This window comes from Solea solea, chromosome 15, assembly GCF_958295425.1.
Source record: "Solea solea chromosome 15, fSolSol10.1, whole genome shotgun sequence".
Taxonomy (NCBI): domain Eukaryota; kingdom Metazoa; phylum Chordata; class Actinopteri; order Pleuronectiformes; family Soleidae; genus Solea; species Solea solea.
Window position 1 is genome coordinate 22,014,431 of NC_081148.1, and position 18,386 is coordinate 22,032,816.

General features: G+C 40.3%; 1 protein-coding gene across 2 annotated transcripts in view; it reads right to left on the reverse strand.

The window, feature by feature from the left end:
* adam12b (ADAM metallopeptidase domain 12b) overlaps positions 1-18,386 on the reverse strand; it is a 100,297-nt gene that overhangs the window by 5,445 nt on the left and 76,466 nt on the right. The window contains exons 13-21 of one of the 2 annotated variants that reach the window (XM_058652315.1): positions 14,978-15,067; positions 14,121-14,316; positions 12,797-12,905; positions 12,123-12,321; positions 11,175-11,252; positions 7,862-7,970; positions 7,479-7,617; positions 5,928-6,036; positions 3,952-4,206 (exon numbers count right to left, since the gene is read on the reverse strand). In XM_058652315.1, the coding sequence (XP_058508298.1) occupies positions 3,952-4,206; positions 5,928-6,036; positions 7,479-7,617; positions 7,862-7,970; positions 11,175-11,252; positions 12,123-12,321; positions 12,797-12,905; positions 14,121-14,316; positions 14,978-15,067 (1,284 nt within the window). Of the gene's footprint in view, positions 1-3,951; positions 4,207-5,927; positions 6,037-7,478; positions 7,666-7,861; positions 7,971-11,174; positions 11,253-12,122; positions 12,322-12,796; positions 12,906-14,120; positions 14,317-14,977; positions 15,068-18,386 lie in introns of both variants that reach the window. The other variant, XM_058652314.1, reaches the window with a different exon arrangement.

Below are 18,386 nucleotides of genomic sequence, written 5' to 3' on the forward strand. Positions count from 1 at the left end.
ATATTAAATATTTCAAGGGCATTTTTGCCCCGACGACGCCTCCTAATTTCCTCCGCCTGCGCCACAGGTGTCTGGAATGTGTTTTTGCTTCATCGGAAACAAAATAATAAGCAGATGTGTTTGTGGGAACTCGCAGCGCCCACACTCGTGTTTTATCGCCTCATTTTAATAAATGCAGGAGAGGCTTTAACCCCCCCCCCCCTCACATATAATGAAATGCTGTCTGCTCGCAGACATAAGACAGCCAGTGGAAGAAGAAGTCTTTTATAATTGGATACATTGACGCAGGCAGCAGGGGATTGTGTCAAGTGCGACAATGAGGTTGTAATACACGATTCCTTTAAAGATGGATGTCCTCCACGTCCTCGCTGGCCCGTTATTAAATCTCAAACAGAATCCTCTCTCTCTGTTTCTGACCCAGATGAGGCGTCGCCGCGCGCTCCATCTGTTTCATGACACACGGAGTGAGCGGGCAGATATTAGCAGGTAGCTAGGGTTTCATTGTTTTGGCAGGTCAGCGCGCGGCCTATTCATAAAGCAAACAGTGGCCTTTTCATGCTAAAGTGCATCGTTAGTTGGCACGGGCTCGGAACAATCAAGGGCGACATGCTGGTGTAACAAAGGGCACAGGTTTTTTTTTGGTTTTTCTTCGTTTCCACTGGTGACTGATGGATTTGGCCTAGTAAATTTTGCACAGTTGGGTTTGTATTTATTGCATTTGTTTTTCAAGCACATCATTTAACTATCGACACATTAAAAGAGACAAAGACACAGCAAACGCGCGACACATTAAAAGAGACAAAGACACAGCAAACGTGAGACTGTGTGAGCACACGGGCACTGGTGCTGTGTTATATATAAATATATAAATAACATGGCTGGTTGGAGATAGAGCATTGGCAGAAGCTTTGAATATGGAATAGTAAAGTAAGTTAATTTGTATCATAAATCATGGAAAGTCATGAAAAGTTGGAGAATAACAGTGAAATCAAGGCTTATATGGAAAAAAAATGCTGAAATAATTAAACATTTAATCACTTAATGGAAGCTGCATGTTTCTGCAGCAGCCTGAAGGTGCAACAGGCAACAAGGCAACATAAGACTTTGGCGTCCAAAACGATATCCCGCCTACAACAGCTAAGAAATCTTGATGATTGATTGATAAAAATAGATTCAGGACTGGACATGGCATCTGCTTGGCCAGCCTTCACAAACAGGGCAGTAGCCCAACTCATTGTGAGCAAACAATGGAACATAATCACTGAACACTGCCCGCTCCACAGACTGAAAGGAAGGTTGGTCAAACCTTTCTTATCTCTGGCTTTCTCCAAATTGGTGGGGACACTGTAAACCTATGCTATTGGTTATAATGGCCCACTAATTTAAAATTAATTGAAATCTACAGTTAATGGGTGTCAGGTCAGCCCGGACAGATTGTGCTCTGGCTTTTTTGGGCCCGATCTAAACTCTACTGTCAGGTCATTGTGAAAGATCCACAATGACAGATGACCGCCTTGTGGCCTGCATGTCATTGAAAGGCTGTCGACCAAGCGGCAAGTGATGACTACGTGGACTGGTAGATTTCGTCTGGAAATGAGGAATGAGGAATGAGGTCCAACACATGAAGACGTCCCCACTCACAGAATACACGGACAGACCAATGAGGGCAAACCCTTTCAGAGAAAGCGCCTCTGCAGCAATGGAATGTAAAATCCAGCACACCCGAGTGGAATGCTACACTGACAAGGACTCTTGTTTAGGAGTGACTGGAACCACAGGCATTTATACACAGGAGAGGATGTGAAGTGTCTCTCCGCAGACGTGGAACGGGGTAAATATGACCCAAATCCAAGAGAGTTCAACCAGTCAAACTACTTTTTATATGTTTTAAACAATGTTTCTAGAAAATAATTGGATTAACTAGTGACTAGGGCTGCTTTAGAATCGGTTCATCTGTCGGTTATTTTCTCGATTAATCAAGTACTTGAACGATGTTTCTCAAACCTCAAAATGATTCAGTTTTAATGACGTCTTTGTTATATGGAACAAAAAAACCCAGAGAAAATATCCACATTTAAGGAGTTGAAAACTCAAAATGATTAATTTAGTAATCAAGAAATAATTGATAAATCATTGCAGCCTTAGTAACTTGGGGTAACTTAACTATATTTGCTTTTAAAGTCAATCGGAATGGAAATACCCACGTTTAGACAGCTGAAAACACTGCTGCTGCTCCCGCTGCTCACCTGTATAACAAACAGTGGAGGAATTATCTGGGTTTAAGTTCTGCTCGGTCATATCCTAAAGCTAATACCTTCCTTGTTTTGAGAAAGCAACAGACATTTGCCAATTTCCTCTCCCCTCCCCCGGGAGCCAGCGAACAGCACAACTCCCCTCTGGTCTAAGGGAACGGAATGGATCAGGTTTTTGGATCCACAACCAGAGCGGACAGATGGATTTACTATCTCCACTGCATTCAATACTGCTGACTCAGCAGAAAGCGGGCGCTTAAATTACTTAATTCAGAGACGCAGAGAGAAAACTTCGCCACACAGACCATACACGTGCCCGAGCTTCTTTCACACCATGAATGATTTGATAGCTTTCATTACGGCTCGTTTTACCTTCTGTTAATTCTGATTTATCCACAGCTGAATCGTGGTCATGTGGTGAGAGAAGGGACTTACAGTATAACACTGTGTCCGCATCCAATGAAAACTTCAGCAACAGTTCTCGTCAAGGTCAAGGGTGGAGCGATTGTTTTGTTAGCGGCTGTTTTTCAAGCTCATAAATGAGCTTTAAAGCCAACGGAGGAGCGAGAGCGAGAGCCCTTAACTACACGGCACACTCTATCTGCTGGAGAGGATTTATGCGACATGACTGAAAAAAATCCAGAACAGTGAAATTGTTTTGTCAACAAGAGTTAAGAGTGTCCCTAAACGCATCACCAATGATTCATAACAGCCCAATGAGAGTGAAACTTTGAGGCAAAAGGAATAAAACGTACAGCGTCGCCCATTTTTGGTCAAGTTTAACGTCTCGGCAGAGTCATTTTGATACTCCATCCATCATCCATCCATCCATCCATCCATCATCCATCCATCCTCTGTGGATTGCTCACTCTGAACCCAAACAGTATCACCAACTTTTATCTACTGTAAAAACTGAAATCAAGAACTGTTACTGGAACATAAAAGGGTTTCTGTCTTCCTAACCTGTTATCAAGTTTCATTTATATGTGTGTCTTTGCTAATTTTACGTTCCTCAGACGTAATATTTTGTCGTACAGATGCCGACAACAGGAATGTGATTAGCTGCTAACTGACCTGATTGGAGTTGCTTCAATGCAGTAAAGGTCACAGAGGTGTTAGATAGCTTTATACATTTAAAAGTGGACCAAAACATGGGTTTTAATTTGAGTCTGATTAATAAATGTAATATTCACAAATATAATTTTAACTCGTACAAACTGTCACATTTTTTAGGGTGGTACGATAAACTCACTCAGATGAGTTCAGACGGACACCAAATTCAAAATGGCCAACTTCCTGTTGAGGAAGCCAGTCCTGTTCACTTTTTTTTTTGTTAATCTTGGACTATTACAAGTTCTCGCAAAGTTCCGGGAAATTTGGTGCAACTTAAATCTTGGGTAGCTCCATCCACGTTTCACCTTAGGGGGGCGCTATAGAGCACTGGTGCAACGCATGGGTCTGAGCCCTATGCCAATATCGCATTTTCACCACACCTGACCTCCGTGCAAAGTTTCAAGAGGTTTTATGCATGTTAACCCCCTCAACTGGCATATTTTACCCCAGGTTGAGAACCTTTGGTTTAGAAGATGCTCAGAAGTAATGCAAGCTAAAATATGAACATATGTGGTCCATAACCTCTAAGTGAATTCCACATGAGGTGGATCATTAAAGGATTAATTAACATTTCTTTCAGACAAACCTGGTCGGCCCTGTACGACGGCTGCTGGCGAGGCAGGCTGAGAAAAGGCGGCACCCGCGGCGGCGGCGAGAGCGCCGTGTGTGCAGGCAGGAGCCTGTGGTGAGCGGGGAGCGGAGGCAGCGTGGGCTGACCCACGCTCAGAGACACCGGCATGGGCTGGCTGATGTGCAGCGGCTGGTAGAGAGGCAGCCTGCGCAGGCTGTGAGAGTGGAAGCCGTGCTGGGGGAGGAGCGGCTCCGCGCTCAGGAGAGATGGCTGAGAGAGGGGGGGGGAAAAAAACAAAAGAGCATGATGTTGTCATCTGTTATGGCAGATTTTCCGCGAGCAGACGTCGTGGCAGGAGCGGCACAGGTGTCACTGAAGACATTAAGGACGTCTGTGATGAAGTGTCTCACTAAGACAATAAAGTTAGTGGCAGTAAACCGCTGCGGCCAAATGGAATTCAGCCATAATTAATTTTATTATTATTGACACTGTGACGCGTCAAAGCGTCCTCTGTGACTTTTTAAACACTCCACCTAAATGTCAGCCTTGATGAACAGAAGAATTAATGACAACAATAAAACCGTTATTATCCAGCTGTACAAATATCTAGCTCGTCTTCTCAACCCCTCTTAGGTGTTTCATTCGGGCTTCGCTTGTATCAAGTCCAGAACTTTGAACCAATGAAGGAAAGAAATAGCTTCATTGCATGGTTCTTAACCTGTGGTCTATGTACCACTGAGCTTTTTTTGTCATAAAATAGTACAAAAATGTTGATCAGTGTTTCTTAAACATCAAAATTAAATCCTCAAATATCTTGTTTTGTCAAACATATATATTTTAGCATATAGTAGCAAAGAAATAAAACGAAAAACCAAACAATAAATTATCCTAATAGGCAATAAATTACATCCTCCAAGGAGGTTTTATGGTTTTAATTATAATAATAAACATACATTTTTGGCCACATTTGCCTGTTGTTAGCGGCATAACTCAAAAACTGAAGGACAGATTAGGATGAAATTATTTGGGGATTATTAGATTTTGGTGTTGATCCAGATAGGTGCTTTAAATTCAGGATTTTTTATTGTTATTATTATTCTTCTTATTATTATTCTTTTTCTTCTTCTTATTATTATTATCATCATTATTGTTATTATTATTATTATTATTATTATTATTGCAAGACAGGGGAGTATACAGACACTGTGGGAAACGGAGTGCTTTGTCTAGTTCAGTAATTGATTAAATGCATTATTTTAAAAACAATTTTGCTATTAATAAAACAATGAAAATATCATACAAACAATCTTTTATCAATAAGCCCATAACATCTTGCTCTAGTGCAGCACACACACACACACAAAAGAATCAATTTCCACTGCTATAAAACGCTCCTTTATCTGAAACAGCTGATGTTGGAGTTGCTCATAAAACTGGAAAACAACATTATTAAATATGACGGTTTGAAGGGTTTGAAGCTGAAATGTAAAACCCAGAGCCATGATTCCTTTTTTCTCCCTGGTCCAGCTGTTACTCATTTGCACCAGAAGAAAACAATAACACCTAAGACTCCTGCACGTCTATTATGAAAGATAATGTACTAAACGCTCACACAGTGTTTGTCACACAATCACTACTATCTATCTAAAAGCTATTTTCTTCCACAGCCTGAATCAATCAACTCTGGTCTTTTTTTTTTTATCATAAACACATATTGAAGTGGCTCAAATAAAAAGCACCGTGCTTCTCATCCAGTGCAGCAACTTTAATATTCTCTCTTGTGGAAATCAATCAATCACCCCGACGTGACATCATCTTGCTTTTGTCAACAATAAAGCGAGGCTTGGCGGCAGGTTAAGAGGAAATTATTATTATTATTATTATTACACAAGACAAGCGAGTCAAACGGCTCGTGAGTCATGCTATAGATACTGTATATAGAGTTGTCAACGTGTGATGAACATAAGGTGCAGTAACAGAGAGTGGCTCACTTTAAAAGCGCTGGATCCAGAGGGTTTGGGTGGAGGTTTACGCTGAGGCGTGGGTCTGTACATGGACTGGGTCCTCGTGGGGCTGGTGGGCCTGGTGGCCTCCACAGATCTGCAAATACAACATGAAGAAATGAAAAAAACACTATTTTTATATTATTATTAGGCTCCGAGCGCTTACACAGTGGTGTAACTAATGGAGTTATTATTTGTGAGGTTTTACGTTGGTGAAAATTGACGAAAATTGGCAAACAACTCAGAACAACTGACGAAAAATGTTATAAAATGAAAGAAATACGTAAAAGTGGTGCAAAATGGCTCAGTAGTGCCCCCGAAGGTGAAACCCAATAAGACAAAGTAAAAAACAAAGTTGCGCCAATATTCGCAAAACTTGGTGGGAACATGTCACAGACCAAGACGAACAAAAAAGTCTATCGGGATCATGGCCTTCACTCAACAGGAAGTTGGCCATTTTGCATTTTTGGAGTCCATCTTGGTGATTTGCATGTTTTGTAAATGGACAAACTCATCAGAGCATGTTAATCGTATCAACATAAAAAAACGTGTACATTTGTACGAGACACATCAAAGATGCAAAGTTATCAAAAGGTCTTGCAGATTGAAAAGGGCGTGGCAAATTTTGGTAAATTTGGACCAATTTCGTCACGAAACAGGAAGTGCCGTGTAACATCGCTGTACATTGACCAATCGGCTCCAAACTTCACACGTGACATAAGAGCCCCGGCCAGAACACGATACATCCACACATTTAATCTGAATCTTAATCAAAACTCATTCAAAACAAAAATTCAAAAACAGCCTTAAGTATTATTTTATCTTCAATTTTGGCCAAATGAAAATAATTTAGTTAATTAAAATAGTTTTACACACTGGACCTTTAAGAGCTGCTATAACTGTTGTTATACAATAAACACTGGATTAAAGTTGTACCTGTTACTATGAAATGAATAGTAAATACATAAATATAGAATATAACATATAAACAAGGACAACTTTCCATTTAATGTATTTATATGTCAGACTTCTGAGATATGACTTTGACCATGTAGTAAATTTAAATGAGGTTTGGAGACAGAACGTTAATCTTCATTATACAGGACTGTAATTTCCTAATTGTTTAACTATATCATTAAGAGCTGAGTGTGGGGAAAAAAAACCCACCACCTTAATTTACTCCAAGTAAAAAAAAAAAAAACACTTTAAACCATAACAACCTCATTACTTGTTTATAATTGAGAACGTTATCTTCCGCATGTACCGAATTGTACAGTTTCCAGTGGACAAGTTTCACAATGACCTTCTGTGCACTGATTAAAAATATCGCCCGGTTGTTTTGGAAGTTCATTTAAAATGAATCAACTCAAAGTGGGCCAGATGAACACAGCAATGAGGCTGTTACTCTCTCGCAGAGTTCTTCTCCGGTCACTGCTGGAAAAAGGATTAGGAAGTTTTTCCCATTTGCAGAAAAAAAAGAAAGAAAATATTGCACAAAAATAATCTTTAAAGTCTAAGTTTCCCGGAGTCTCACATCACCTGAGTTTCTCTAGTGTGCTCTTCTTATCGGCGAAGAGGAGTCGCAGCAGGGTCTTCCTCTTCAGGACGACGATGACGGTGGCCACCAGGAGGCTGAGCAAGGTGACCAGGGTTGCCACGGTGATGGCCACGCTATCCGCTGATGCCATATATGACAACACGCACATTAATACGCACACACGCACATCTACAGCACAGAATGGCGACAGGACATAACGCAGAGACAGTTACAGCTGGGCCGCGGTCGGCAGCACAGTTTCACATTTGACATTTCATTCTTTGATCATTTCTGTACGACAGACTCTGAACTCTGTCGTTTGTTGCTCTCACTTCACAAGAAAGCGGTGCAACGTGCAGCTGGTGCACCTTCATGTCCTCAGTACCTGCTTGTCTCATTGGCCCGCTGTCCATGCTCCCACCAAAGCCGCCTTTCTCACAGAACGGAGGCGCCCAGTGTGCTTCGCAGTGGCAGTTCTTCTTGTTGTTGCACACCTGCAACCATGTTTTACAGTTTAGCACATACAGTACATAAGTAACATCAAAATGTAACCAAATAATAAAGAAATTAGTCTCTCTAAACATAATCTATCTTCAAATAACAAGACATGGCACCACTTTACAATAAGAATACACTTATGAAGGACTTAACATTTTATAAATCACTTATTCTTTGATATCTGGAATCCTATGAACGTCCAGCCAAACCTCTTGAGCTACCATCTTCAATAAATAATCTGTTTCTGAAGGTAAATACGTTTTGATGATTAGTCTAGCAAGAATGTTTGTGTTAAACATACGGCCCGCGGGCCAGATTGGACTCTTGGATGGGCCAGTTCTGGCCCGCGGACCAAATGTTTAAAACAAATTCAAAGGATGAATTTGTTAAAAATGTGTTAAAATGTCCCATTATGATTAGTGTGCTCATGAAAAGCCATATTTGTCAGTTTCAGATACCTGTGACCTGTGTGCTGTGCCTTTGTAGATCCACTGTGATCTGTAAGTTATGTGTAAACTTTTGCATAATATTGTTGAAATTGCACTTACGTTTTATAAAAAGATACAAAAAACAATTGCACATCTTGTTGTTAATAGGTTATTATGCTATTATTTTACTGGTCCGGCCCACGTGAGATCAAATTGCAGTGTACAGTATGTGACCCCTGATCTAGAATCTGTGAATGTGTAACCTCTTTAGTTTTTTGTCAGGCAACCACATAAGTGATGATGATTGGCTAAGGTAGGAGTGATATTTTATGGTAAGCTGACCCAAGGCAGAGTTGAGTGAATCTCATTGAGATAAAAAAATGTAATGTTAAAAATGTACATTATGCCCAGGAACAAAGTGTTTCTACAAAACTAGTGGCCAAGAACGCCAGTGTTGAGTATTAAGTGTCCATTTAATCCATTAAACACATTTAATATTCAGTTTTATTATAAATAATTGACCATATAGTTGAATTTAAAGTTCCATTAACTTTTAGAGAGGAAGAATTTCCTCTCTTAAAATTCTTTGACATATTTGAACATAAAAAGAAATGTTACACCTCACGTTACCTTATGTATACCCTTTCCCGGGTAACTAGTTACTTTTAAAATGCTGTAACAGTTACTAGGTTAGTTACTTAAATTACTTTTTAAAGTAACATGCCCAACACTGAAATCTATAAATGTGATGAGCGTCTGTAGGATAACTGTCCAACAGAACAACAGAAGCAGGTGCTTTACTAAGAACACCAGGGTGTGCAGTGGCAAATTTGACTCAGTTTGGATAAGAAATGCAAGAAAACAGGCTGCATTAGTCAGTAAAATCTTTGGTAAAGTGAGACTGTGTGTGTCTAATCGCATATTTATAAACCATTCAATGACCTATTAATAAATCCTTTATAAGATTATTCTTACTGTAAATTGGTAACAGGACAAACATTGATTCAATTATATGAGAAAAAAAACAAACAATTCAACTCAGTCTAGGTGAGATCCTAACACAAGAGGAATGGATATGTTTGTGCACACGAGTGATCGTCATAATAGATAAAACATGTGTTTGGGAGAGACCGTCCCGTTAAAGCCTCAGGTTTCCTGTGAAGGAGCTCGGATCCAGGAGGATTCCCTGGTGAGGTAATGTGGACCAGCTGTCAGTCGGCGGGAGGACGGAGGAAACGTGGAGGCAGCGGGAGACGCCGAGAAGCTGCGGGTGATTTACATTTAGCACAGGCACGCAGTCAAGTGCCTTCCCTGCCTGCAGGCCGCGGACACTTGTTTATACGAGGTGACGCGGGTTAAGAGACACTCGGGGGCTCAGCGGGAGGCAGGATTCTGGGGGAATTCTATCCGTGCATGAAGCCAAATACGGTATGAACAAACACTGGCTCAAACACAGTGTGTTGTTTTCATCACATTTTTTATTCTCTGCAGACTTAACGCTAATGCGCGTTAAAATCTTGAATGCATTTACATTTAATGTAGCGTTTAAGGACACGTCGTGTGTATGAAACCGCGTTCAGTTGTTAAACAAATGCACGTATAAAGATCCAGCTCCGTAAAGCTGCAGAAAAGCTGCTGAGATTCCAGCGCACCTGAATACCGTCGGTGTTCACCGTGCAGAGAAAATCCCACCGATGAATTCAGCAAATCTCATACTGCGCGTGGTGTTTGAGAAAATGTCAGACAAATCGACTCAGCAGATATTTTCTGCAGGAAAAGAAGAGTCGTTTTTTACTCTGCGAGCAGCTGTAACTCATTATGTGTTGAAATGCTTTATTGACGAGCTAATGTGGTTGAGGTGTGGTCATTTATGAAGTGATAAAAGAACCTTATCACCTTAAAAACTGCTTTGTGCGGCTTTTTTTAATACAAATATCAAACAAATGCTGATTAAGCCCCTTCAGCTACACCCGCTACACCCACGCTGCACACAGGAAGTGATTCATTTGATGATAAAACAGCGTCACGGCGCTCGTAAAGCAAGACCGCCGCGGACACTAAACTCAAAGCAGCGTCCACGTCAAGCTTCAGAATTAAATTCTACTGCTTTTGGTTTGATGGCGTAAATGCTCCAGTGCTGCTGCTGTATACACACAGACGCTCCCTCAGTCAGGTCTGATAGTATTACCTGACAGAGCCATGAAGACCAAACAGAGACAAAAATACCACTGCAGATTTAGACAGCGATAACTGAAAGTGCAGACCACAGACGGGAGAGCAGAGGTCACCGGAGTCTGTGTTTGACTCTCACAAACAAACAGCTGAGTAAATAAAACATGAACGCGGTCCCGTGTTGAATTTTTGATAAGGAAAGGTGAACATTTCTTGGCAGGAAGTGCGACTCTCGTACCGAAATAGAACTTCGTTTTTGCTCAGCTCTCCAGCTGCGGTGCCATACTGTATCTCATCTCTCCGCAGAGTCAGAAGATGAACAACTATTAGAGAAAGAGCCTTAAATGATGCCGTTAACCAGAATTGATTTAACCTCGGCGGGACAATGAAGACTGATTGTACAGAACAGGAGCAGCTGCCGTGATTCACTGGCCACGCTGTAAATACAGCAGCTCCTCCGCTATTGTGTGCAATTAAAAGGCAGTAAAATTAAGAGCGAGTCTTAATTCCGCTCGGCGGGTCAAAGTGACGCAACTGATAGACACACTTTCAAGGGCTCTGCTGCATAATTTAGCAGCGAACATCGTGATCTGCACTCACCCCGTGTCCGCTGCACTTCCCCGAGCACTCGTGCACGCCGAACACGCTGACGTTCTGACACTGGCGGTTCATACACACCTGCGAACGAAGAAGAGGAAGCAGCGCTGATGAGCACAGGAGACAACACAGAAAAACACTGTCAGACAGTTTGATATAAGCAGGGTTCCCACGCCTTGGTTGACAGCATATTCAAGGACTTTTTTAAGGACTTTCCAGGAGCAATTCCTTCAAATTCCAGGACCAAATGTGTGGACACAGCTTAAGATGGGAGGGAAACTTGTATGAGCCAATTAGTCCATGGCGTCTGGATCTTCTGAGCAATGCAGGGCATGAAACATTGGGGAGACATTTAACTAAATATTAACTTAACTTCTTTCTTGCAAAAAATTCAAGCACTTTCAATGACTCATGTGCATTGAGTGCATGTGCAATTTTCAAAAACTTTTTTTGTGTAAGTCAGCTCAGCATAATGGCCAAAAACCTGTTAATGGTCACAGTGACCAGAATCTAAAACGTTTATCCTCTAGTCCAAAGTTTTTTGGTTTCAGCTTCTTAAATTTGACTATGTTCTGGTTTCTTTAATCATACGGCTGAATGAATTCTCTACTAAATGTTCCTGATACGTCCACACACTTGTGTTCCTGTCTTACTCGGGAATAGGATGCTCTATTTGTATTAATAAACGTGACTTTTTCCTCACCCTATATAACGTGAATAAAAGTAAATAGTTAAACTATTTAATTGTGGATTGTTCAGCCATTTTTCAAGGAAAATTATCCATCTAATATTGCTATAGTACCCAGAGATTCCTACCTGTACTAAATAGTTATAAAAGGCTTATTCCAAGGCTACAAAAAGTGAAATGATGGCAAAAAATACTTAAAATACTTAAAAAACTAAATTCTTGCCACTAAAATCCTCCATAAGTGTAATTTCCCTTCTACTCACCATGCCCTCTCCACACTTGGTACCAGCCAGAACCAGTCCAGGGTCCGGCATGTCATCGCCCAGGTAGACGTGTGTCCCTCGACACAGAATACGCCCTCCCTCCTGAAGCGGAATGTTGGTTTCTATGGAAACGGCATTTGTCCCGATCACCGGTCGGTTGGCTCCTCCCTGGCACTGAATTTTGCCGCACTTGGCGTCCCTGGAAAAAACATCACACAATCTTTAATTAAAACACACACACACACATCATAAAACACTTGATTAAAAACACAAAAATCCTTAAACATACAGGCCTGTCAGCGACAGACAGAGATAAGTGTAACTGTAGCGCGGGGGGAAGAAAGCAGCGCCCATTAAAGCAATTGCATCAATTAACAGAGCTTGATTACAGAATTCACCCAAAGGGAGAAGATCTTTGGAGTAATTAGCTGACAAGAATAGCCCGAAATGATTCACAAGCACTTTCTCAGCCTTTCATTATCTACTGTCTTGTGCTCAAATTACATTCTGTTACTCGCGTACACTTTTGTTTCAGGACCACATGTCAGATTCCAAAGCGTGACGATGACGACGTTGATTGCTAATGACACCACTTACGCTGATCACTTGTGTTTGGCTCAGTGATTCTACTCTGAATCTTTACCGCACAGGTGCAGCTGCGGAGTCTTGCGTACCTGGCATCGCACTTGGCAAAGGAACCTTTGGAGTCCTTCCCACAGTTCCCGTAAGGATCGCCTGCGGAGTTGACTCGCTCGAAGCAGATCCCGGGGGCAGGTTTGGCACCTGCACGCGACAACAAACAAGGAATTTCAAAACATAATCACAGCTATACTGTAAAAAAAAAAGGTGAAGATGATACTACGCTGGCTTGGTTTATTGATTTATTTGAACGTGTCTCTATAAATGCACCTGAGTGTGCTGTAGGAGTGGGTCGAAAAATATCGATTTGGTGAATTGGCGCAAATATCGATGTATTAATGAATGAATTAAGGTGCTCTAAAGTAAACAGGCTCTGCCAGTTTCACTACTTCAATAATGGTGGAGAAAAGCTACATTAAAATTCAATAAACAGACTTGATGCACTTTGTTCTCTATGTTGCGAATAAAAAGAGAAATCCTGTACTTTTAACTTTTCACGTTAACGTTTTGTTTCCTTCATATGATTGTCTGGCAATATATTGATTATCACAGAATCGTTGTATTGTGATATTATCGGTATCGCGTACCCTGTGATTCTCGCCCCTAGTGTGCAGTGTCAACTTTGGTGGTGTTTGGGTAAAAAATGCGGGGTAAATCGGTGGGAATGTGACAGACATATCGTTAAAAAAAGCTGCTTCTGCTCCACTAGTTATAACAAAATAAAAGATCAAGGCAGTGGGATTTAACAGAAAAAAGAAAAACAGCCACATTTTCTTTAGATAAATGAAATAATAACCATTAAATGCATGAACTAAGCAACCTTTCTATTCCTCCCCCCTGACTGTATATCAAAAGAGGACATAGTATTCTGCTTTTGCTCCATGAAGCCAAGCAGGAAGTAAGAATATGTTGAGTAGCCACCAGGGGGCCAATCACTTGTTGCATTTCATTTTTCAGTAGAACATAATGTCAAATTTTCTAGCTTATATTCAGATTTAAAGGGACACGGCACATATGAGTGAACACCAGTGACATAGACAACTGGTGTTGTCCAAAAGGAGCCTGGTTAAAGGTGACGTCTGAGAGGTTCTGCTTTGAAACAACCAAAATCTTGAAGCTTCAAAGCAGGATTTCAGAGTGTTATGGATGACATTGTGACCGATTTCCACCTGGTCCTTCCCTCCCTTCCTCCGCTCCTCCCTTCACAGTCAAAACAAAGCTTCAGAGATACATTCAAAACAACACACTGGAAAAAAGAAACCACTAGAAAACAAAGAAAGAAAAAGAAAAAAAGAGTCCAAAAGTCACCTTTTTGAGTCACGATATTCCCCCTCTCCAGTGTGTGTGGTGCAGATTTACCTGGTCCCCACAGAGTGATGCACTGCTGCTCGTGAGTCTGGCAGATGCCATTGTAGCAGTATCCGTCCACGTTGTGACAGGCGTGGCCGTCGTGCAGATACACGTTGGCTGGACAGTGAGGGTTGGAGCCCGTGCAGAACTCGGGCAGGTCGCACGAGTTGCTGGACTCTCGACACAGGGTGCCAGCTGGCTTCAGCTGTAATCGCACACAGACGATTACAGTGATTCCGAGAGACTGAGATGTTGATTGTGACTTAATTGCTATTTACTCAGTGTTAAATGTTTTTGTTGGACCTTTCTACTGTAATCTCACTGCGTGGGTCTGTTTCACTTGTGCCACAAAAGGTTTTTGATTGATGAACTAATCTCTGACATGAGAGGAATTCTCCATAATATAAAGTATAAAGTTTTTGTCTCATGTTGCGAGGTCAAAACATGCTTTTTAATGAGCCAGAGGAAACAACTTATTAATTTTTCCTCAAAAATTAAGGTTTGGGCAGAAAGATACTTAAGGACATTCCGTAAATCTAATCATCTTCAACAGAAAAGACACACATACAAGCTTTGTTTGAAAAGATTTCAATGTCAAAACAAAAACCACTAATCACTAAGTGGAAGCCCAATTAAAGCAATCCAACTTTAGCTCAAGTGACAACTGACTCTATGAATGTTGGAATGAAATAACCTGAATATTCATGTAAAAATAAAGACAGACTATTATAAGACTCTGAATATTAACGTTTCTGAAAGGAGTTTAGAAATAAAAATCATCCATTCATCCATATATGTAGAGTAAAGATATAGAAGATATTTTCCATCTGTGAAATAGTATAAATTCTTAAGGAAAAAAGTCTGACCTTGCAGTCTTCACAACATTGTCCGTGGGCACACACAGCATCTCCCTTCAGAGTGCATGTGGTGGCGTTGCAGCATGGGTTCATGCATTCCTGCGACAAAAGGACAAAAAACAAAGTTTACAAAATCTCGAATCTCTCAGCTGATCCCTGTCAGACCCAGACTTCCAGGTCAGGGGAGCACACTGGAGACGTCAGAGTGGAAACATCTACGTTTGACTCATGCTGGCTCAGAAAAGACGAGGAAAACTATAGAAATATCATTTAATTAAAAACAAATGTCTGCTTTGTTAAAACTAGCTGATCATTTGCATTTCTGTGTTTGTTTACGTCTCGTGTCACCCGGTGACACTGCACAGTTGCACATGGAATAATATCTGCATCTGGACAAGTGATTGTCGTTAGGTTCTCGGGTCAAAGTCAGTCTTTGTCATTTTCTTTGGTAATTTTCATTTCCCAGGCATCATGTTGTCATTTGCTCTCTCTTGCTTAACTTTACTTGCTCATTGTTCTGCCAGAATCTCACGTCAACCGCGGAGAGAGCTGGTGGACAGAGTAATTATGACCTAGGCCTAGTCTGAACATCTACTTTCTTTCTTGCAAAAATTCAAGCAATTTCAATGACCCATGTCTATTTATCTCAATTTCCAAAAACATTCAAGGGCCTTGACATTTTTCTTTCAAATTCTCAAACTTTCAAGGATTTGAAGGACCTTTGGTAACACTCCCTCAGTCAGGTCTGATAGTATTGCCTGACAGAGCCCGTTTTAAGATGAAAGACACAGCAAATTAGTAAATTTACATTATTTCTGTTCACAGAGCAACAATAATAATTGAATCCATAACAAAAATCACAGAACGTTATACACAGCCACTGTAAGACCTTCAACTGTGACATGACGAGGACAGATTTGTGACCATTGGGATGTTAAAAGGCGTCGAGAGGTGAGGAGAGTAGTAAACAAGCTACTTCACCATCATGACAAGGAAGTGACAAGAGGGGAGAGGATACAGGAGAAGCTGAAAGAGGAATAATAGCATGACAGACATTAAAAAGTGATGTTTTATGATGTTCATACTCAGAATATCACTAACCAAACATGGCTGCTTGACTCAGGAGGCTCTCGGCTAACAATAAGACGTGTTAAAGAACAGGAACATGCAGGAAACTGTCGGACGTCTAATTCCCAGTTGATGTTTGGTTTTATGAGTCTGGCTGTTTACCCCCTGGCCCTGACGTAAGCTTATTGTTTGGAGAAGAGCGAAAGAGAGAGGGAGAAAAAAGGGGGGTTTGCTTTCATGTGCCTGTGTAAGTGGGCCAAGCAGATCAAACAAGCACAACCATCTGTGGTGATGTGATGGAGGTTATGGAAGGGCAAGCTGTTAAAACACCGTGTAGCTGCTTTGATGGGGATCAAACTCTAAAACACTACCTAGATTTTGGCTCTAAATTACAGATTACGACACAAACTACACAGGTGTGAGGACAATCTCGTATTTGGTCCCAGTTTGGATACGATTCCCGGTTAAAAGAATAAACATAACGCTAACAAATTATTAATTTAACTTATTTTTTCTCTCTGTCTGTAGCCACAGAGCACTTTAAACTTATTGTTTCTTTTCTCCTTAAATTTTACTCTAATCTCATTAGAAAATGTTTGATTGATTATTTATGCCAAATTTTATTATTTTTTTGTCATATACTAGTTTATTGTTTTAGAATAAGATAACATAAGATAAGCTTTATTTATCCCTCATTGGGGAAATTCACTTGTTATGGCAGCAAAAACAAAAACAAGGGTTAAATAATGGTAAAACATAAAAAATGACTATAGGCTAAGTGCATTATGTACAAGAAAAAGATATGGACATCAATAAATATGGTGTATTGTCAATGAGCAGACTCAGTAAATAATATAAATACTTATCAAGGAAATGCATTGAGTTTTACTCTGTAAAGGACATTTTAACATTCTTTTTTTGAGATTTCTGTCTAGACAAGATTGATTTTTTAAACTGAAAAACACTTTTCTTCAGCAGCACGTGTGTGTTTAAGTAAGTAAGGAATAAAACGTAAACGTAGACTGGACACACTCAGACGTTTAAGAGAGCTTATTTCACCTTTGGACTCGTTTATCTGTTCCCTTTTGTCACAGAGTTGACCTGGGGTTTGATGAATGGGCCTCTAATAAGGATATGACATCACTGTGGCAGCATGTGAGAGACATTTTTTGTGATGTAAACAAAGCACTTACCACACTGCTGTGTGTGTGTGTGTGTGTGTGTGTCTCAGGTGGTTTTAGTCTTTTCTTTTTTGCACAGCAGGTTTTAGTGCTTTTAAGCTGCAATAACAGTGTCAGTGTCAGAGAATGTTAAATTTGAAGTGTGTTGTGTTTTATTGGCGTGTGTGTGTGTGCTCTGAGTGAGCTCTCGAGAGTCTCAGTGGTTCTGGATGACTGCTTACAGGACAGTGAGCCATGTTTGCTTTGGACAGTGGGTCAAGTCAAGTTAGAGAAGTGCACGTTTGATTGTTTCTTTCTGCTTTACTGATTCCACTTCAATTATTTTCTTTCTTTTTGTTTTCTATCTTTTTGTACTTTTGTTTACTGGATCTAAAAAATAAGAAGGATATTTCCAATAAAGGGCCACCTACAGTGTTTTCCCCTGAATGATATTATCCACACTTAACTGGAGCTGGAATTTAAAATAAAATATGAACACATTCTTGCATTTAAACATCTTTAAAAAAAAATGACATACGGCCTGTTATATATTCTATTGAGTCGTGTACCGAGTTTTATTTATTTAATATTTCCAGTACTTTGGTCCCAACACGGACCATGAAACTGATAAATAAAGAGTTTACAGTTATGGCTAATTTACAACTCCAGTCCCTGTTTGGGCTTTTATATGAAAAAATACCAGACACTATACACTAGTATAAGCTGATGCCTCCTACCTTCTCCAGCTGTTATTTATTATATCGGCATCTACATGAGTATAGGGCTGCAACTAACGATTATTTTCATCACCAATTAATCTGTCAACTATTTCCTCCATTAACTGAGTCCATAAAATGTTGAAAAACGTTGATTGCTGTTTCCCAAACCTTTAAATTGACTCCTTTTAATAATTTATTTGTAATATGGAGCAGAGAAACTAAAATAATTCACATTTATGAAGCTGAAAAATCAGAAAACTATCAAACGATGTTTAACCGATGACCAAAATAGTTGACGATTCATGTAACAATCAATTAATAATTGAATAATCGCTGTAGCCCTACAAGAGCGTGAAAAATGTGATGTTAATTTCACAACAGGGGAGACACTGAAGGACCTTTGCAGTGCAGCCCAAGCTCATCCCGATACACCGGCATATCAGATATTGACAAAAAGTCAAAAATCTTGCA